The sequence below is a fragment of the Salvelinus fontinalis genome, chromosome 28 (assembly GCF_029448725.1).
Source record: "Salvelinus fontinalis isolate EN_2023a chromosome 28, ASM2944872v1, whole genome shotgun sequence".
NCBI lineage: Eukaryota > Metazoa > Chordata > Actinopteri > Salmoniformes > Salmonidae > Salvelinus > Salvelinus fontinalis.
This window is the reverse complement of record NC_074692.1, coordinates 6,343,854-6,366,777: the sequence shown is the minus strand read 5'-3', so window position 1 is coordinate 6,366,777 and position 22,924 is coordinate 6,343,854. Positions and strand designations below refer to the sequence as shown.

Below are 22,924 nucleotides of genomic sequence, written 5' to 3'. Positions count from 1 at the left end.
GACTTGGTCTTTTACCAAATAGGGCAACCTTCTGTATACCACCCCTTTTTATTTTATTTTTTATTTTTATTTCACCTTTATTTAACCAGGTAGGCTAGTTGAGAACAAGTTCTCATTTGCAACTGCGACCTGGCCAAGATAAAGCATAGCAGTGTGAACAGACAACAACACAGAGTTACACATGGAGTAAACAATAAACAAGTCAATAACATGGTATAAAAAAGAGAATATATATACAATGTGTGCAAAAGGCATGAGGTAGGCAATAAATCGAATAATTACAATTTAGCAGATTAACACTGGAGTGATAAATCATCAGATGATCATGTGCAAGAAGAGATACTGGTGTGCAAAAGAGCAGAAAAGTAAATAAATAGAAGCAGTATGGGGGTGAGGTAGGTAAATTGGGTGGGTAGTTTACAGATGGACTATGTACAGCTGCAGCGATCGGTTAGCTGCTCGGATAGCAGATTTTTAAAGTTGTTGAGGGAGATAAAAGTCTCCAACTTCAGAGATTTTTGCAATTCGTTCCAGTCGCAGGCAGCAGAGAACTGGAAGGAAAGGCGTCCAAATGAGGTTTTGGCTTTAGGGATGATCAGTGAGATACACCTGCTGGAGCGCGTGCTACGGGTGGGTGTAGCCATCGTGACCAGTGAACTGAGATAAGGCGGCACTTTACCTAGCATAGCCTTGTAGATGACCTGGAGCCAGTGGGTCTGACGACGAACATGTAGCGGGGGCCAGCCGACTAGGGCATACAGGTCGCAGTGGTGGGTCGTATAAGGTGCTTTAGTAACAAAACGGATGGCACTGTGATAAACTGCATCCAGTTTGCTGAGTAGAGTATTGGAAGCTATTTTGTAGATGACATCGCCGAAGTCGAGGATCGGTAGGATAGTCAGTTTTACTAGGGTAAGTTTGGCGGCGTGAGTGAAGGAGGCTTTGTTCCGGAATAGAAAGCCGACTCTAGATTTGATTTTGGATTGGAGATGTTTGATATGAGTCTGGAAGGAGATTTTGCAGTCTAGCCAGACACCTAGGTACTTATAGATGTCCACATATTCTAGGTCGGAACGGTCCAGGGTGGTGATGCTAGTCGGGCGTGCGGGTGCAGGCAGCGAACGGTTGAAAAGCATGCATTTGGTTTTACTAGCGTTTAAGAGCAGTTGGAGGCCACGGAAGGAGTGTTGTATGGCATTGAAGCTCGTTTGGAGGTTAGATAGCACAGTGTCCAGGGAAGGGCCGGAAGTATACAGAATGGTGTCGTCTGCGTAGAGGTGGATCAGGGAATCGCCCGCAGCAAGAGCAACATCATTGATGTATACAGAGAAAAGAGTCGGCCCGAGAATTGAACCCTGTGGTACCCCCATAGAGACTGCCAGAGGACCGGACAACATGCCCTCCGATTTGACACACTGAACTCTGTCTGCAAAGTAGTTGGTGAACCAGGCAAGGCAGTCATTAGAAAAACCGAGGCTATTGAGTCTGCCGATAAGAATATGGTGATTGACAGTCGAAAGCCTTGGCCAGGTCGATGAAGACGGCTGCACAGTAATGTCTTTTATCGATGGCGGTTATGATATCGTTTAGTACCTTGAGCGTGGCTGAGGTGCACCCGTGACCGGCTCGGAAACCGGATTGCACAGCGGAGAAGGTACGGTGGGATTCGAGATGGTCAGTGATCTGTTTGTTGACTTGGCTTTCGAAGACCTTGGCTAGGCAGGGCAGGATGGATACAGGTCTGTAACAGTTTGGGTCCAGGGTGTCTCCCCCTTTGAAGAGGGGGATGACAGCGGCAGCTTTCCAATCCTTGGGGATCTCAGATGATACGAAGGAGAGGTTGAACAGGCTGGCACTAGGGGGTGCGACAATGGCGGCGGACAGTTTCAGAAATAGGGGGTCCAGATTGTAAAGCCCAGCTGATTTGTATGGGTCCAGGTTTTCCAGCTCTTTCAGAACATCTGCTATCTGGATATGGGTAAAGGAGAAGCTGGGGAGGCTTGGGCGAGTAGCAGCGGGGGGGGCGGGGCTGTTGGCCAAGGTTGGAGTCGCCAGGTGGAAGGCATGGCCAGCCATTGAGAAATGTTTGTTGAAGTTTTCGATTATCACGGACTTATCAGTGGTGACCGTGTTATCTAGCCTCAGTGCAGTGGGCAGCTGGGAGGAGGTGCTCTTGTTTTCCATGGACTTTACAGTATCCCAGAACTTTTTGGAGTTAGAGCTACAGGATGCAAATTTCTGCTTGAAAAAGCTGGCCTTTGCTTTCCTGACTGACTGCGTGTATTGGTTCCTGACTTGCCTGAACAGTTGCATATCACGGGGGCTGTTCGATGCTATTGCAGTTCGCCACAGGATGTTTTTGTGCTGGTCGAGGGCAGTCAGGTCTGGAGTGAACCAAGGGCTATATCTGTTCTTGGTTCTGCATTTTTTGAACGGAGCATGCTTGTCTAATATGGTGAGGAAGTAACTTTTAAAGAATGACCAGGCATCCTCAACTGACGGGATGAGGTCAAAATCCTTCCAGGGTACCCGGGCCAGGTCGATTAGAAAGGCCTGCTCGCAGAAGTGTTTTAGGGAGCGTTTGACAGTGATGAGGGGTGGTCGTTTGACCGTGGACCCGTGGCGGATACAGGCAATGAGGCAGTGATCGCTGAGATCTTGATTGAAGACAGCAGAGGTGTATTTGGAGGGCAAGTTGGTCAGGATAATGTCTATTAGGGTGCCCATGTTTACGGATTTAGGGTTGTACCTGGTGGGTTCCTTGATGATTTGTGTGAGATTGAGGGCATCAAGCTTAGATTGTAGGACTGCCGGGGTGTTAAGCATATCCCAGTTTAGGTCACCTAACAGAACAAACTCTGAAGCTAGATGGGGAGCGATCAATTCACAGATGGTGTCCAGGGCACAGCTGGGAGCTGAGGGGGGTCGGTAGCAGGCGGCAACAGTGAGAGACTTATTTCTGGAGAGATTAATTTTTAAAATTAGAAGTTCGAACTGTTTGGGCTTGGAAAGTATGACAGAACTTTGCAGGCTATCTCTGCAGTAGATTGCAACTCCTCCCCCTTTGGCAGTTCTATCTTGACGGAAAGTGTTATAGTTGGGTATGGAAATCTCAGAGTTTTTGGTGGCCTTCCTAAGCCAGGATTCAGACACGGCAAGGACATCAGGGTTGGCAGAGTGTGCTAAAGCGGTGAGTAAGGCAAACTTAGGGAGGAGGCTTCTGATGTTGACATGCATGAGGCCAAGGCTTTTTCGATCACAGAAGTCAACAAATGAGGGTGACTGGGGACATGCAGGGCCTGGGTTTACCTCCACATCACCCGAGGAACAGAGGAGTAGTAGGATGAGGGTGCGGCTAAAGGCTATCAAAACTGGTCGCCTAGAGCGTTGGGGACAAGGAATAAAAGGAGCAGATTTATGGGCGTGGTAGAATAGATTCTGGGCATAATGTGCAGACCAGGGTATGGTGGGGCACGGGTACAGCGGAGGCAAGCCCAGGCACTGGGTGATGATAAGAGAGGTTGTATCTCTGGACATGCTGGTCTCAATGGGTGAGGTCACCGCATGTGTGGGGGGTGGGACAAAGGAGGTATCAGAGGTTCGGAGAGTGGAACTACGGGGTCCATTGCAAACCAAAACAATGATAACTAGCCTGAACAACAGTATGCAAGGCATATTGATATTTGAGAGAGACATACAATAAGGCATAAAGTGATTGCAGGTCATAATTGGGAGAGCTAGCTAAAACAACAGGTGAGATAACAGCAGCTAGTCAGCTAACACAGCAACAGAAGGTAAAAATGGCGACGACTGGGCAGAGAGGGTCAGATTAACTACACACAGATCCTGAGTTAAGGCACAGAGCCGACAGATAAAACACAAATAAACAGAATGGAGTACCATGAATTAATGGACAGTCAAGCAGGCATCAGCTATGTAGCCAAGTGATCATAGTGTCCAGGGGGCAGCCGTAGATGGAGCAGTGAGGCCTCCACTAAGCTAGCACGCGTTTAAAGTTAGTAGCCCGGGGGGTGGTCTGCTCAGACGGAGGGGGTCTGCTCAGACGGAGGCCGGTTGAGGGCACCGGTTGAGGGCACGTCTGCAGACCAGACGTGGTCGTGTCGACAGAGAATCCAAGCCGGATAGCGATGGCGAAAGAGAGGTTGTGAATTGTAGAATTGTGTTTGCTAACTGGTGCTAGCTTCCTGGCTGCGCTAGCTGCAAGATAAGCTAGCAGTTAGCAGACCGGGGCAGGCAAGTTAGCCTTTGGGGGACGTCGCGATGGGGGGGGGAGTCTGTTTTTGCCTCTTCGTGCGGTGACGTCGATAGACCAGTCGTGGAATTAGTAGGGTTCCAGGTAGCTCTAGGTAGCTAACAGGCCTAGTAGGTTAGCAGAATGGGCCTTCAGCGGGCGTCACGCCTGAGGGGCCTGTTGGAGTCCTCGGGCAGATTATGTCGGTATTCCAGTCGTAGAGGATCGGCGGGGTTCCGTGCTCCGCACCGGCAGTAAAGGGGTCCGGATATTGTAGCCCAGGAGTGGGCTTCAGTGGTAGCACAGGAGCCCTAGCCGTGCTAGCTTCAGGCTAATTGGTGCTTGCTCCGGGATGGAAACGCTAGCCAGGAGTGGTCACCCGGGATTGTGGTTAGCTAGTTGCGAAGATCCAGATGAAAATGTTCAGAGTTTGCGGTAGGAATCCGGGGATATGGAGAGAAATAGGTCCGTTATGCTCTGGTTTTAGTCACGTTGTTCGAACTAGCGAGAGCTTTCCGAGCTAAAGGTTAGCTGATGACCGCTAGCAATGGTTTGCTAACTGATAGCTGGTAGGCAGTTAGCTGGCTATCTTCAGTAGATGGATTCCAGATCAGAAGTAAATAGAAATACTTTAGAAAAAAGCAGATCCACGCCACATTGGGTGAGGCGGGTTGCAGGAGAGTATTTAGAAGTTGAGGTTTAAGAAAGTAGTTTTAAAAGATATGCGAAGAAAAAGATGTAAAAAATATATACAAGGGACACGGGACACGACAGGACAAAGACGTCTACACTGCTACGCCATCTTGGAAAACCTTGTCACAACACAACTGATTGGCTCAAATGCATTAAGAAGGAAAGAAATTCTACAAATGAACTTTTAGCAAGGCACACCTGTTAATTGAAATGCATTCACGGTGAATACCTCATGAAGCTGGTTGAGAGATGGCCAAGAGTGTGCAAAGCTGTCATCAAGGCAAAGTGTGGCTACTTTAAAGAATGTTTAACACGTTTTTGGTTATTACATGATTCCATATGCGTTGTTTCATAGTTTTGATGTCTTCACTATTATTATACAATGTAGAAAATAGTTTTTTTTTTAATAAAGAAAAACCCTTGACTGAGTAGGTGTGTCCAAACTTTTGACTGGTTGTGTGTGTTTGAATGAATTATGAATGAATTCTTCAAAATCCAACTTATTTCCAATGAATAGATAGACACACACGGGTCATCCAAATTTGACTGATTTACTTTTATGTTTTAGGTCTTTTATATTCAGGCCTTAAAATGGACAGCTTGAGGTGTTGGGGTCCTGCGAGTTTATTCCGCGCATGTCACACAACACGTGCATCAGCCACGGATTTTTTTGTGGTGGTTGTGTTTACAGGATTGTCTAGAGAAGTAAAGCCATTAAAAAAAGTAATTGATCAGAATAACACGAAAATATCTATTGTAAATGGGGGGTCTACAGAAAAAGAAGGTAAGGTTGTCACTATCTGTCAAATTAAGTATCCAACGATTTTGCTAGCTACGTAAAGCTAAAGTTGGCTACAGTAGTTTATCAGAGCACAGCATTAAATAGCTATGATTTTACTTTAGGCCGAACATGTTTAGGTAGCTGTTACTAGTTAGCTGTAAAACTATAATCTTGCTAATAATCACATTTTTGTAATAGATTGCTTGCATGAAACACGTATATACTCAACTATTGTAGTTCTACGTTGGTCTAGTCATATGCCGTTGATGCAGATTGTTTTCAACCCTTCTATGCTAGCTAGTTAACGTTAGCCTAGCTGCTACGGTAGTACGTTACATCTTCACCTGGTGAATAAAAGACAGAGTACTAAATAGTGATAAAAGATGCGCAGAACATTGTCAGCATCAAGGTTTTTGCGATTTAGTATGGTTACACGTGTTGTAGTAACAATCTAAGAATGACATCCTCGCTAAAAGCCAGGTTTCTCCAATACCCCACATCTTTTACTGTCTTCATGTCTTGTGAGTAACTGTAAACCCATTTGTATTCAGTATGAGAGGGGCTCTGCCACCAACTACATCACACGGAACAAAGCCCGCAAGAAGCTGCAGCTAAGCCTGGCAGATTTCAGGTACTGGGTAACGTTGCTACTGACCCACCACAACTTGGGTCGTATTCATTAGTACACACTGTAGCAAAAGTTTTACAATGGAAAATACGTGTTTTGTGAGTTGTAGGCCCTCCTTATTTCAGTCCGTTTTCTTCCCTGTGGTGTCTAGTGTAAACAGCCTTGTACTTTGGTTGTGAATGTAATCACATGGTTGCCTCTGGTATTAGTTATAGCTATGCCAAATTGAGTCTGCATCTTCGTCCTGTGTTCCATAGACGCCTGTGTATTCTGAAAGGCATCTACCCTCATGAGCCTAAGCACAAGAAGAAGGTGAACAAGGGTTCCACGGCTCCCCGCACATTCTACCTGCTCAAAGACATCCGGTTCCTCCTGCACGAGCCCATCGTTCGAAAGTTTAGAGAGTACAAGGTAATGTTTTATTCTAGTGTTTTGACTACTATATAGACATGTTTGTGTTTTGACATTTTCGTACCATACAGTGAATTTTCTGTCCACTATTTTCAAATCAAGGGGCAGATCTAGTAAGGCTGCCTTGTCCTGTTCTGTCTCTCGTAGGTGTTTGTGCGTAAACTGAGGAAGGCATATGGAAAGGCAGAATGGACAGGGGTGGAGAGACTGAGAGATAACAAGCCTGGCTACAAACTGGACCACATCATCAAGGAGAGGTGAGGTCTCAATCCACTGCAGTGCCAACTTCAAACAGGAGATGGCAATGTTGAGCATATAATTACATACACTGAATGTTCAAAATATTAGGAACATTTGGATCTTCCCATGACAGTGAATCCAGGTGTAAGCTCTGATCCCGTATTGATGTCACCTGTAAAATACACTTCAATCAGTGTATATGAAGGGGAAGAGACAGGTTAAAACTTGAGACATGGATTATGTATGTGTGCCATTCAGAGGGTGAATGGGCAATACAAAATATTTAAGTGCCTTTTGAACGGGGTATGGTAAAAGGTGCCAGGTGCACCAGTTTGTGTCAAGAACTGCAACGCTTCTGGATTTTTCATGTTCAACAGTTTCCCGTGTATATCAAGAATGGTCCACCACCCAAAGGACATCCGGCCAACTTGACACAACTGTTGGAAGCATTTGAATCAATCTGGGCCATTATCCCAGTGGAATGCTTTCGACATCTTGTAGAGTCCGTGTCCCAGGGAATCGAGGCTGTTCTGAGGGAAAATGGGGGAGCAACTCAATATTGGGAATGTGTTCCTAATGGTTTCTACACTCGGGGAATAGAAAATAGGCAGTGACTGCCAATACTGACTTTTTGCTCCTGCCTATCTGGAAGCCTTTTTTTCAAAGCTAAGGATCTGGATCATGTGCTGTGCATGTTATTTTACGCACACTATGTAGGGCTGGGCAGTATACCGTATTTTACTATATACCGGTATTGATGCATAGACCGTTTGGGGTTTTTACTTTACCTTCTATATCTGTAGTTGAATGTTATTCTTTACTCCGCTACTTGAGTCCTCTCTCCGCTCTCTCTCTCTCCATGCTACTTACCACACAGAACTTGCCTCGCCCACTGGCACTCAAGGAGTGCCCTTTTTGTTGGTCAACTACGAGACACTTGCGTTCAGTCTGCCTGGCCAATGCAACACATGCAGTAATGTTGATGACTATGATGCTTTTTAATATAAATCCATAAGCATTCTATAGTTAAACGATTCAATTCTTTCTTATATCTGCAAAAAGCTAGTTTGTCTTTTCTTAGCACATTGTGGCTAAGTCGTGTTAGCTGCTAATCGCTAGTAAGCTGGCTAAATGTACTGAGTCAGACTTAACAGAGCTAGCTATAGAGCCAGATAATACCAGTGACGGTGTAGGCCTAAATCAGCATGTTGATTGTGCAACAGTATCTTCTAAATGAAAGGGGAATATGCACAGCATAAATGTTAGCTACATGAAGTAGCTAAGATAACATTTTAATGTTGTCAAAGATTATAGGGTCCCCTAGTTAGCACTGACCAACACTTTGGTTCCTTACCCTGTCACAATAACTCCTCTGGCATTTTCATTTGTTGTCATGTCAATTAACACTGTATTTAAAGTGCCCACTATGATCTTCTAACTGTAGAATTAGAATAATCATAATTTTTTTCCATGATTCCAACAGTTCACCCAAGTGTTTTGATCTAAATCGCAATTGAAACATTGGTTAAAAATATGGCCTAGATGGGTTTTTTTTTTTCATATCGTTGCAGTGTGGGAATGATCTCAAATGAGTGCAGGAAATGCAGATATGTATGAAAATGCAGGGAATTATTTTTGCTTGTAGTTTTAATTGAACAGTATTTAACAATCAAATAGAGATCCATTGACATTCTATGTGATTTATGTGTTGCCACCCTAGGGTCACGCACTACTCATAGAAAATGTATGACTTTTATTATTCAAAAACATAAATAGTCATTTCGTCAATTTCTTTTTAAATACCGGGATAGGATATTTTGGCCATGTCGCCCAGCCCTTACCCTATGTAGCTGCTGCTCATGATGAACTGTAGTTTCTCTTTGCTTATTTGAGCTGTTCTTGCCATAATATGGACTTTGTCCTTTACCAACAACAAGACGTTACCCCCTTCATGTCAACGAGAGGGTGTACAACATGACGTTAAATAAAAATCCTGCACGTGCACAGAAATCTCTATCAGTAGCCATGGCAAGTCATAAGATCTCTGTGGTGTTGAGCCCTGTTTACGGCTCATGTCAACATAACATTTGTAAAGGGTGTCCTACGTTTCTGAGGGTTATGTTCGGGTCTATTTGTGTGCCAGGTACCCCACTTTCATCGATGCCCTCCGTGACATTGACGACGCCCTCTCCATGTGCTTCCTGTTCTCCACCTTTGCCCGCACGGGGAAGTGCCACGTCCAGACCATCACGCTATGCCGGCGCCTCACTGTGGAGTGGATGAACTACGTGGTCACATCTCGCTCTCTCAGGAAGGTAGGAAGGGCAAGACTGCAGATGTGTCCTCGCTAACATAAATAGTTGGTCCTCATGAATGTAGGCATGATTGATTGATTGAGTAATGATGCTGACTGTTACAGGTACAATAACCACTGAAATGGATTTAAGTTCTGACAATTGTATATTCAGTGCATTTGAAGTATTCAGACCCCTTGACTTTGGCAAAATAAATACTTTACAGCCTTATTCTAAAATTTATTAAATACTTTGTTCCCACTCATCAATCTACACACAGTACCCCATAATGACACAGCAAAAATATATTTTTCAAAAAATATATAGCCGGAAATATCGCATTCAGACCCTTTACTCATTACTTTGTTGAAACACCTTTGGCAGCGATTACAGCCTCGAGTGTTCTTGGTTATGAAGCTACAAGCTTGGCACACCCGTATTTGGGGAGTTTCTCCCATTCTTCTCTGCAGATCCTCTCAAGCTCTGTCAGGTTGGATAGGACAGCTATTTTCAGGTGTCTCCAGAGATATTTGGTTCGGGTCCAGGCTTTGGCTAGGACATTCAGAGACTTGTCCCGAAGCCACTCCTGCATTGTTTTGGCTGTGTTCTTAGGGTCGTTGTCTTGTTTGAAGGTGAACCTTTGCCCCAGTCTGAGGTTCTGTGTGCTCTGGGGCAGGTTTTCATCAAGGATCTCGCTGGACTTTGCTTCGTTCATCTTTCCCTCGATCCTGACTAGTCTCCCAGTCCCTGCCGCTGAAAAACATCCCCATAGTATGATGCTGCCACCACCATGCTTCCCCGTAGGGATGGTGCCCGGTTTCCTCCAGACGTGACGCTTGGCATTCAGACCAGAGAGTTCAATCTTGGTTTCATCAGACCATATAATCTTGTTTCTCATGGTCTTAGAGTCTTTAGGTGCCTTTTGGCAAACTCCAAGCAGGCTGTCATGTGCCTTTTACTGAGGCGTGGCTTCCGTCTGGCAACTCTACCATAAAGGCGTGATTTGGTGGAGTGATGCAGAGATGGTCGTCCTTCTGAAAGGTTTTCCCATCTCCACAGAGGAACTCTGGAGCTCTGTCAGTGACCATTGAGTTCTTGGTCACCTCCCTGACCAAGGCCCTTCTCCCCCGATTGCTCAGGTTTGCCGGGCAGCCAGCTCTAGGAAGAGTCTTGGTGGTTCCAAACTTATTCTGTTTAAGAATGATGGAGGCCACTGTGTTTTTGGACTTTCAATGCTGTAGAATTCTTTTGGGTGTCTTTCCCCAGATTGGTGCCTTGACACAATCCCGTCTCAGTGCTCTACGGGCAATTCCTTCAACCTCATGGCTTGTTTTTTTCTCTGACATGCACTGTCAACGGTGGGACCTTTATATAGACAGACAGGTGTGTGCCTTTCCAAATCATGTCCAATCAATTGAATTTACCACAAGCGGAGTCCAATCAAGTTGTAGAAACATCTCAAGGATGATCAGTGGAAAAAGGATGCACCGGAGCTCAATTTCGAGTCTCATAGCAAAGGGTCTGAATACTTATGTAAAGGTATTTCGGTTTTTTATTTTTAATACATTTGCAAAAACCTGCTTATGCTTTGTCATTATGGGGTATTGTGTGTAGATTGAGGAAAAACATTTATTGAATATGTTTTTGAATAGGGCTGTAATGTAACAATGTTAAACTCAAGGGGTCTGACCTTTCCATATGTACTGAACAAAAATATAAATGCAACATGCAACAATTTCAAAGATGTTACTGAGTTACAGTTCATATAAGGAAATCAGTCAATTTAAAGAAATTCATTAGGCCTAATCTGTGGATTTAACATGACTGGGCAGTTGTACAGCCACTGGCTGGGCCTGACTCACCAATCAGAATTTATTTTTACACACAAGGGCTTCATTACATACACACTCCTCATGACCTCTCCAACGCCTCCTCAAATGATCCTACAGGTAAAGAAGCCGGATGTGGAGGTCCTGGGCTCGCGTGGTTACACATGGTCTGCGGTTTTGAGGCTAGTTGCCAAATTCTCTAAAACGACAGTTTATGGTAGAGAAATGAACATTAGATGTACTGGCAGCGGCGCTGGTGGACATTCCTGCAGTCAGCATGCCAATTGCACGCTCCCTCAACTTGAGACATCTGTGCTATTGTGTTGGTTGACACAACTGCACATTTTAAAGTGGCCTTTTATTGTCCACAGCACAAGGTGCACCTGTGCAACGATCATGTTTAATCAGCTTCTTGACATGCCACACCTGTCAGGTCGATGGATTAGCGGTGTTAAAAGCCTATTACGTGTTGTGAAAGCAATTTGAGTGGTTAGTTCACATTGAATTTGTCTGAATGAGATACATGCTCTTTAGCAAAGAGAATAACTGATATTCCGCAGTACACTTGACATTGTTTTGCTTTCCCTGGCAGGTTTTCCTCTCCATCAAGGGGATTTACTATCAGGCAGAGGTCCTTGGACAGCTCATCACCTGGCTCGTGCCCTACCAGTTTGCCCATGATGTAAGTGCTGAGTCACATCACAGCAGCTCAAAGAGCCATTTTTTTTTTTTTAATACGTTGGATTTTCCCACTAATGTACAGAAATTCATCATAGTAAAATGTATACATAAAATACATGCAAAAGACCGGTGTTCAGGGATACATTGTGTACAATATTAACATCACAACGTTCATACAGTTATGTCATAACCACATTAAGTAATTCATATCCCATTACTGAGCCTCAAACCATATCAATTTCTCCCATCTGGCCTCAAACTTGTTTTCCCTTATTTCTTAACAAATAGGATATATTTTCCATATAGATTTATTGTATAATGGCTAACCAATCATCTAGTTTGTGAGGATCTAATTAATAAAAAATGTTTGTTATAGCTTTCTTACTAGCTGCAAGAAGGTTCCTAATCATATACTATTCACATGCCCTTATTTCATCCTGTACATTTCCTGGGTAGACAACAGAGCAAGTCCTAGGCACACCATCCTAGCCCCGGATGTCTTTAATAGTAGAACACAGGTTATCCCAAAACACCCATTTATTGCATTTCCACAACATATGATAGTGGTTAGCTTCCATGTGTCCACACATTCTCCAACACATTTGTTGCGTACAAAGTTTACTCTTAATTTGAGCTGTAATAAAGAATCAAGTCAGCTTCTTCCAACGTAACTCTGTCCATATTCTTGAATTAGTGGTTGCCTGTTGTGTTGTACACGTTCTTCCACTCTTCATCTTCTGAGATTAAAGTGGATTCATTTTACAAAAATGTCCTTGATCTACAACATTGACTTTCCTTTACTTTCTAACAAGCCTTGGTACAATACTGAGATTACCTTAAATTTACTTGCCTTATATGCTTTACTAATTGCTCTCAACTCCTTTAGTCCATGGGTGAGTTTATATGCTTTAGCTCCGTTGATATAGTAATCCATTTTACTGTAAGTATCTAAAAAATCCTGGTTTTGTATGTTGCCTTGAGTTTTCAGGATCTAACTCTTCCCATTCTCAACAATGGTACACAATGCTGTTATACCCTGATTAACCCATTGTTTAAAACTCTGATCATATGTGCCAGATTTAAATTTGACATCATATGAACTCTCATGATCCTAATTCTTCTCTCCAATATTTGTTTCCAGACCATATCAAACCAAATATCTAACGTGAATGTTGTTATTGGGTCCAATATGTCCTCCATGGTCTTAAATAGTTCTGTCGTGTTTTTGGCTATGCCGGATTAAGTGATATGACATGCTATTCTATAAAATCATTTCTCTGTAATATTACCTGATTAAGCTAATCGGGTAGATAATTAACTAGAAAGTCGGGGCGCCACAAAATAATGTTTATAGAGCTGTTATCTTCTGAATAAACTCTAAAAGACCTAGTAATCTTTTACATCAATAGCAGTCAATATTAATTGTCACCTTATTTCAGTCTCATCTGAACATTGTAGAATTCTTGGTTATCTTCACGAACCCTGGCTAACAAGTTGAATCAGCAATCCTGAGGAGAATAGATGTTATTGTTCCCTCTTCACAACGGTCTTGGTGTGTTTGGACCATGATAGTTTGTTGGTGATGTGGGGGGGGGGGTTAATGTAAATAGTCCAGGTGGCCATTTGATTAATTGTTCAGCAGTCTTATGGCTTGGGGGTATAAACTGTTAAGAAGCCTTTTGGACCTAGACTTGTTGCTCCGGTACCGCTTGCCATGCGGTAGCAGAGAGAATAGTGTATGATTTGGGTGACTGGAGTCTATAAAAAATAATAATAGTGGCCTTCCTCTGACACTGCCTGGTCTTGACAAAGCAGTTCATCCTTTGCGTCGGACTCGTGGTTATGGCTATGGTCATGGGTCAGTGTTTAATTTGTCTACTTTGTGGATCTCTTATCTTAGGAAATACAAAATATATCTGTGTATTCGTCTAGATAGCAGTCTTGTAGCTTTACGGCCCCCCTCATGAAATCTGTTTAGAATAAATTACTGTTACTCAGAATATCATCTCTTTTTCTCCTTGTTTCTTTAATTTGTTGTGGATCAAGTGATCTTTTCTTTTTGTTCCATACCTTTCAACTTCTTAATCAAATTCTGATATATATAGCCAATCTAGCTTTCTTCTGGAATGTTGTAAGTGTGATTTAGTTTTGCACAAATGACAACCTTCACTTGCATCCCATAGAATATTAGGATTCAACTTATCATTTTCCTCTATACATCTCCTTCTTTCCATTTTTATATGATCTACCGTTGAATGTGAGAATTTTGAATTTTGAAAAGGGCCATCTCCACACAGTCTTTATTTTCCTACAGTTTAAATGTATGGCCATAGAAATGATACTATGGTCTGATACATCAGTTATCCCAAACACACATTCCTTCACACTATACCTATAGAAAATAATCTATCTGAGAATGGAGTGAGAGGCATTGCTTCAAGGCAAATTTAAGTTGATGCTATTAATTTTGGGTAAATTAGAGGAATTTGATAAGCGATAAGCAATGGCTCTCCTCAACATTGACTCTACAATGCATTCTTTCAGGCTTAAATATCTATCCTTTCTCCCCCAGCACCCGACAGATGTGGACTACAGAGTAATGGCCACCTTCACAGAGATGTACACTACCCTCTTTGGCTTCATTAACTTCCGCCTCTACCAGACCCTCAACCTGGTCTACCCGCCCAAGGTAACCCAGTACCTGGCCTTAACTTGCATCGTGTTCATTACGCAACAAGCGGAAGAAAACGGACTGAAACATGGAGGGGCTACCGGAAGTTAAATAAGAAATGCTTGTGTTTGTTTTCCGTTGCAAAACATTTTGCTACAGTGTGCCCTAATGAATACGATCCCGGAGAACCATTTCAGCTATCACGCGTCACAAGCGGCGCCTTTTTTGTAACCATGTTCTTTTTGTCGATGAACATTATATTGTCTTGTAGTATACAGAGATCATTGGCCTGCTAGTTGTTGTCTGTCTGCGCTGTTGCTAACTCCACCCATCTCTCCAGCTGGACAGCAAAGCTGAGTCGGAGCTGAAGGCAGAGCACGAGGAGGACTACGCTATGGACTCAGAGAGCTACTTGGAGGTGGGCCTTTTTGTCACTGCTATGGATTGATACAAATCAATGAGTAAACTAAATATTAACTTGAGGATTCCTGTATATGTCGGACAGGGCGACATCCCTCTTTATTGATCTGGGCTGCCAGCCCGTCCTTGATGGTACTCTTATCAGTAGCGATGTGTTTTTAAGGTGTGTGTAAACTGAACCTGTGTTTCATGCGCTCAACAGAAACTGTCAGCCCTGAGTGCCAGCCTGGCACGGGTGGTCGCCACCGCAGAGGAGGAGGAGAACCAGCTGGACCATTTCCCTACCGAGGGGGTAAGGAGACACTGAATAAAGTAGCTACCAGGTGGTCACGAGTGTGTTATGACCAATGCCTCCCACGTTCACCTTTCATTCCTTCCATTTAGAAAGCCCTTTCTTTCCCAGAACTTTGTGGGTGGAGGAACTATTTGTAGCGCACCCTCGTCATAAATTGATAGTTCTCATACAAAGTCGTCCTCTGTATTTGACGTTGATGTTCTTTCTAAATCGTTGTTAGGCAATTTGATGATGGGATAAAAGTAGCTGATTGAACTAATTGCTCACAGGAAGGCCACACTCTGAAAATCCGTGGGTCTACAGGGAGAGGCTCACGTTTTCCCCGATGGATTCACCTCATTAGCAGTGTTAGACTGGGCAGCACTCCTCTATGGCTACAAGCTGTTTTATAAACAACATGATGCAACCAAACCACCCCACTAACTGCCTGTCTACACTTCTAAAAGCTTTTCCTGTCTCCTTTCACCCACACCTTCTGTCTTTCTTCAGGAGGACCAGGAGAATATGCAGGCCAGAGAGAAGGAGCAGAAAGAGCAGGAGGCCCAGAATAGGCTTTTTGAGGGGCTCAAGTTCTTCTTGAACAGGGAAGTTCCCAGAGAGTCACTGGCTTTTATCCTGAGGTGAGAACCAGCCCACCGCCAGAGACATTACGGCTCCCTGGGAAGTAGAAGCAAGCCAAAGCTTTTGGGGATGGTTTCCATGCCACACCGCACCTCAAAGGGGAGCTTTGATGCACCATGAAGTGAACCGTTGTTTTGTTTTCTTGATCTCCACCCCTCTCTGTCTGCCAGGTGTTTTGGTGCCGAGGTGTCCTGGGACAAGTCCCTCTGCATCGGTGGCACCTATGAAGTGACCGACGAGACAATCACTCATCAGATTGTAGACAGGCCTGACATGGACAAGCAGTACATCAACAGGTGAGGGAACCCGACGGTTCATATACCTTTATCCGCAGTTATTACAGTCGTTGCCAGTGTCTTGCCGTTCATTCAAAATCTTTGCCTGAATGATCTTTGGAAGAAAAGAAAATACAACCCCCGCCCCTCGTTCAAATCACAATTTTATTTCAGCCAGGGCTATTTTCAGACCCAAGTGTTTTGTTGCCCGGCTGCTAACTGTTGCTCTGGTTAGGGGGTTTCCTTCTACTTCCTTCAGTCCCCCCTCAGAGATGGGCTCAGCTCATCCCCACAATGCCCCCTTTCAAAGGGGCTCTGGCCGCTCAAAGGCCCCTGTTATCCAGGGCTTCCAGGGGGTGGTCTGTGGGCAGAGCCACGTGTGACAGTTCTTGTCCCCTTTATCGCTCTTCATAGAGCTTAGCTTTAAACAGGGTACATAATGCCGACACAATGGGCCTCCTAACCCTGTCCAGACCTTTGTCTTCAGCTGTTGTGATTACAACCTCAACTTGCCAGTGTGTGAATGGTCTCACATCTTTTTGGAATGTTTAAATGTTACATTCAAATATGGGTTGGTTTGACTGGCTGTATACATTTCCCAATGGAGCCCATCTGGCACAATGGATTAGTCCCAAAGGTGCAAACCTCGCCCATCTGGCTCTCCAGACTGTCTGGATCAAACGCTTAAAGTATTTGAAAGAAGACGGCTATTATTTGAACCCAATTTGATCCATATCTGTGTAGAAACCTTGGTCGTAAAGGAGGCAGGCAGGTGTGTAACTGTAACCGTGTGTGGCGGTTGTGTCCTGCTCCAGGTACTACATCCAGCCCCAGTGGGTGTTTGACTCTGTCAACGCCAAGATGCGCCTGCCCGTTGAGGACTACTTCCTGGGGACGACGCTGCCGCCCCACCTCTCGCCCTTCGTGGAGGAGAAGGACGGCGACTACGTGCCCCCGGAGAAGTTAAAGCTCATGGCCCTGCAGCGCGGGGAGAAGCCCGGTAAGAGCTGAGCAGAGCTGGACTCTGGTCAAAAGTAGTACACTGTAGAGGGAATAGGGTGCCATTTCCTATGCAACCTACAGTTAACCGCTAAAATAAAAGACATTTTAACATAGTGTCTTAATAGGGCGTTGGGCTCATTGCTTCAATGGACCTTGACATCGATTCTACAAGTATCTGGAACTCTATGGGAGGGATGCGACACCGTTTTTCCACAAGAGATTACATCATTTGGTGTTTTGAAGTGGAAAACTGTCTCGGGTGCCGCTCTAGAATCTCCCATAAGTGTTCAATTGGGTTGAGATCTGATGGCATATGGTTTACATCATTTTCATGCTCCTCAAACAATTCAGTGACTACTCGTAGTGCCCTATAAAATCTGCGTTGCAGATCGAACCCAGATTTTAAAACTGAATAAATTGTTGAACCCAAAAAAATCATCTAAATGTATTGAACTTATTAGAAAATGCATTAATTTGCCCAATATTATTATCATAAGACATGAACAAAATGCATCCGGGATTTGTATTTTCCTTTCTGAACATTCTGCCCGTCTGTCTGTGCGCGTTTGTCTGCCACTTTTTGTAGCCGTTAGTGATGAGTCTAATGTAATGACAACCGTCTTCTGGTAGATGGAAAGACTTTCTTAAAAACCTTCTCAATTGAAATGTTTACTACAAAGTAGCCTGTGCCTACCTGGCAGAATATGATTATTTGCATCAATCCAGTGGCCATTTGTTTAGCAAACTCTGTAATCACGTGAGCGCTACAGAAACATCACTAACCAAACAACGGTCTCTGGCTGGTGTGCATTTTAATCCACATTTCTTCCATTTTTACCCTCGAGGTCTCCTGGTGTGGTTTAAGCATTGTTGTGGACTTGGAACATCCAATTTTGTGGATGGGGGCATTGTCATCCTATTGGGGCATAGCCATCGTGGCCAAAATAATGGCCTGCTGAACATTTCTATAAATGACCCTAAGCATGATGGGATTGTAATTCCTTAATTAACTCAGGAACCACACCGGTGTGGAAGCGCCTGCTTTCAATATACTTTGTATCCTTCTTTGCTCTCTGCTTCACATGTTTCTGCACCTGCATGATGTATGTTGCGTTGAACTAACATGTTCAACCATTTTTTTTTATATCAGTACAAGAGGATGAAGAAGAGGAGGATGAAGAGGAGGAGGAGGAGGAAGAAGAGGATGATGATGTGGACGATGAAGAGTTGACCGAGGAGAAGAATCTGAAGAAGATGGAGGATACGCGAGCCCATGGCAAGGTGAGAGAATCCTAGCAGTCTCTACACCAGGGTTCCCCAACTGATGGCCCACGGGCCGAATTTGGCCTCGGGTGATTTGATCTGCCCCCTCCACCAACTTTTCAACAAAATATATAAATTTAAAGTCCGCTACAAGTGGTTTTAATTTTGAGGGGGGGGGGGGGAGTATAATAAATAATATTCTCTCGCATTATAGAGGGAGATATTTGATCGTATAGAAATTTGAAGCAAGGTTTTGAAATTGTTTTATTCAAATATTATATCAGTTTGGGTTTCTTCCGGTCAAGTTCCAGTCTACAAGTTATTTAGAATTATGTTCCTGACCTTCCGCTCAAGACTCATCCCGTGGCTGAATCTAGTTGATCCCTGCTCTACAGTTTTACCATCTGAATGGCCTGTTTCATCTAACATAAAACATTATCGTAAGGCGTAGTGCACTATAGAGTGCCATTTTGGTCACACCTTTAGATGTATCTTTTCTCTCCTGTCCCTGCAGACTTTGGCGGTGAAGGTGACCCCCGGCAAAGTGAAACCCTGGGAAACTGGTTCCGTGGGGAACAAGGTTCGACTGGAGCAGGAGGAGAAGGCAGAGGAGAAGCGTCTGGCCATCATGATGATGAAGAAGAAGGAGAAGTACCTGTACGACAAGATCATGTTCGGCAAGAAGAGGACGACCCGAGAGGTGAGTCCCCTCCGCTGCGCACCGGCCAAACCGACATGGCACTTCACATGCCATCACTGTGTCCCGTTGCCTGTCGATGGAGATAGATATTTACATAGATACAGTGCTGTGAAAAAGTATTTTCCCCTTTCCGATTTTCTCTATTTTAGCATATTTTTTACGTTGAGTTATCAGATTTTCAACCAAAACCTAATATTAGATAAACCTGAGGGAATAACACAAACAATTGAGTTTTAAAGTGATGTAATACTCAATGCCCCTGTGTGATAAAGTAATTGCCCCCTTACACTATAACTGGTTGTGCCACCTTTAGCTGCAATGACTCCAACCAAACGCTTCCTGTAGTTGTTGATTATTCTCTCACGTCGCTGGGGAGGAATTTTGTCCCACTCTTCCATGCAGAGCTTCTTTAACTTCTACTTGGTCACAATCCCAGATCCGGGAGCACCCTCATCAGTAAAAAAGCTGACTAGCATAGCCTAGCATAGCGCCACAAGTAAATACTAGCATCTAAATATCATGAAATCACAAGTCCAAGACACCAGATGAAAGATACACATCTTGTGAATCCAGCCATCATTTCTGATTTTTAAAATGTTTTACAGGGAAGATACTATGTATTTCTATTAGCTAACCACGATAGCAAAAGACACAACTTTTTTTTCCCGCCATTTTTTTCCTGCATAGGTAGCTATCACAATTTCGACCAAATAAAGATATAAATAGTCACTAACCAAGAAACAACTTCATCAGATGACAGTCTGATAACATATTTATTGTATAGCATATGTTTTGTTCGAAAAATTTGCATATTTCAGGTATAAATCATAGTTTTACATTGCAGCCACCATCACAACTCTCACCAAAGCAACTAGAATAACTACAGAGAGCAACGTAAATTACCTAAATACTCATCATAAAACATTTATGAAAAATACACAGCGTACAGCAAATGAAAGACAAATCTTGTGTATCCAGCCAATATTTCAGATTCTTTAAGTGTTTTACAGCGAAAACACAATATAGCATTATATTAGCTTACTACAATAGGCAACCACACAGCAGCATTGATTCATGCACGTTAGCGATAGCGAATAAACCAGCAAAAGATATTACATTTTTCACTAACCTTCTCAACTTCATCAGATGACAGATGTTTGTTCGAAAATGTGCATATTTAGCGGCACAAATCGTGGTTATACAATGAGAATAGTAGCCAAGCTGCAAAGAAAATGTCAGGAGAAATCTTGGGAGAGGCACCTAATCTAATCAATAACTAATCATTAACTTGACTAAAAAATACAGGTTGGACAGCAAATTAAAGATACATTAGTTCTTAATGCAACCGCTGTGTTAGATTTTTTAAATTAACGTTACTACGACATACAGGGTGCGTTAAAGCGAGACCGCACCGAAATTAATGGCGGAATAGTCGTTTTACATTTTTCAACAGAACAACGAATTAACATCATAAATAGTTCTTACTTTTTGATGAGCTTCCATCAGAATCTTGGGCAAGTTGTCCTTTGTCCAGAAGAATCGTTGCTCGGTTGTAGATTGTCGCCTTCAACTTTGGAATTAGCAGTAAACATTAGCCATGTGGCGAAGACGTGTCCATCTCACTATAACGCAGCACAAAGAAATATCCGAAAATCGCAATATACTGATATAAAATGATATAACTCGGTTTAATATAACTACATTATGATGTTTTTAACACCTATATCGAATAAAATCAGAGCCGGATATATCTAAGGCCTATAACGAGAGCTTTCCAGAACGCCATCCTGAGGTCTGTCTCGCGTCATGGCGAACGTTGAAAAGAGTGCACCCCACGTACCAAGACCCTTTATATGGCCTCAGATCTGCCTAGCGACTCCATTCCAATTCTCACTGCTTGCTGACATCTAGGGGAAGGCGTATGCAGTGCATGTCGACCAATAGAATACATGCAAATTAATAAACTGACCCTAGAACAGAGTGCCCGATTTCAGATTTCTCACTTCCTGACAGGAAGTTTGCTTCAACTTGAGTTCTGTTTTACTCACAGATATAATTCAAACGGTTTTAGAAACTAGAGAGTGTTTTCTATCCAATAGTAATAATAATATGCATATTGTACGAGCAAGAATTGAGTATGAGGCAGTTTAATTTGGGAATGAATTTTTACAAAGTGAAAACAGCGCCCCCATTGAGAAAAGGTTAACTCAGCGACATTTGGGGGTTTTCGAGCATAAACTGCACGTTTCATGTCCGGCCACGTCTCAATCAAGACAATGATCCAAAACACACACGCAAGTCTACATCAGAATGGCTGTGAAGCTACACATTTCAAGTTTTAATGGCCAAGTCAAAGTCCAGACCTAAACCTGATTTTGAGATGTTGTGGCAGGACCTGAAACGAGTAGTTTATGCAACAACAAAAAACTGATTAACTCCGGAACCACACGAGTGTAAGGGGGAAATTACCTGTTCACAAGGGCATTGGTTTCTTCTTAAATTTGTTTATTAAATGAATCAAATAAGTATCACATTTTGTTATTTGTTCACTCATGTTTCCTTTGTCTAATATTAGGTTTTAGTTGAAGGTCTAACAATCAGTGTCAAAAATGGAGAACGTCAGTAAGGGGGCAAATACTTTAACGGCACGATAGATAAATAGATAGACGCAGCACATTACCGTGTCAGACCCATTAGTACATTTGCCTCGGGAACAGCCGTATTAATATACATGGAGGTAGAGGATCAGGCCTGGCATTTTGGGATAACTGGCTGTGTACTTTCCACTACGCTGCTATCTTTGTGCCTAGTATCTACCTATTGAGCTGTCGTGATAATGATTAACAGGGTTTGAATAGCCAGGAAACCTTGCACGCTAAAACAATAGCTCTTTTAGAGAGCATGTGACCTTGGTTGCACACCCATGAATTCTCGATTTTACTCCACTGTTCATTAACTCAATCTACTTTCCCCTCGCAGGTTAACAAACTGACGGCCAAGAGAAAGGCCCACGAGGACGCAGGCAAGGCTCAGAAGAAGCAGAAAAAAGCCAAGAAACAGTAGCCGCTTAACTGTGGATATTCATCAAGGACTCGTTCTTTTTTATTTGTATGGTCATCAATCATACAAGGTTGAAGTCTCATGAAACTCATAGGTTTATTCAGGAAAAAGTTGGTCCCACTGAATATGATGAGTGTTAAAACCATGTGGTCACGCATATTGGCAGTTGGAAAAGCTGGAGGAGTCACATTGTTGTGAAATATTATCCACCCTGCCACAACCATCGTGAGGTGACTTTGCTTTGTTCTTGTATGAACTGGTCAGTACTCTGTACCTGAATTCCCCCCCCCCCCCCCCCCCCCCCCCCGCCCCATGATTCACCCTATTTTAATCTATGGCATGTGTAATTAAATGTGGTTCTGAATACTTCAGTAGAATAACTTGTTGGTGTCATCAGACAAATTCAAACGTGTATGAAGCTTACCCCATGAAAACATTTTGTATGCTTAAAAAAGGTGACTCTTTTCTTGATATGTAATTCAAATAAATTGTTTATAGACTTCTTTTTTTTGTTAATTGTCCCACTTCTTTTAACTTGGAGGGCAGGGAGGTGGGTACGGTGTGGCAGCAATGCACACGGTAGTGCTTAGTTACCCCTGTCAACCTAGCACTACCTGTCACATATGTCCAATCTTTCTTTGTTTTACGCGTTAGGGCCTCAAGACTTTCCTTCATGAACGTTTAAATGGTGCCGATCCTTTGGATTAAGATTCTTTCATCACTGTCCAGTGTAATGAATTACTTACTGTTACTTCTAGTCACTGCCACTGACTGGGAGTCCAATTCTCCTAGGTTTGGCGGGGCTTGA

General features: G+C 43.3%; 1 protein-coding gene across 1 annotated transcript; it reads left to right on the top strand.

Moving 5' to 3' along the window:
- Positions 1-5,574: 5,574 nt before the first annotated feature.
- Positions 5,575-22,405, top strand: pes (pescadillo). The gene is made up of 15 exons (XM_055886244.1): positions 5,575-5,729; positions 6,278-6,357; positions 6,612-6,765; positions 6,913-7,022; positions 9,149-9,320; positions 11,721-11,810; positions 14,382-14,498; positions 14,821-14,898; positions 15,103-15,192; positions 15,685-15,815; positions 15,987-16,112; positions 16,907-17,091; positions 18,244-18,374; positions 18,871-19,056; positions 22,036-22,405. Exons 1-15 carry the CDS (start codon positions 5,706-5,708, stop codon positions 22,117-22,119), a joined length of 1,758 nt encoding a protein of 585 aa, XP_055742219.1. The 5' UTR covers positions 5,575-5,705; the 3' UTR covers positions 22,120-22,405.
- The last annotated feature ends 519 nt before the right edge of the window (positions 22,406-22,924 follow it).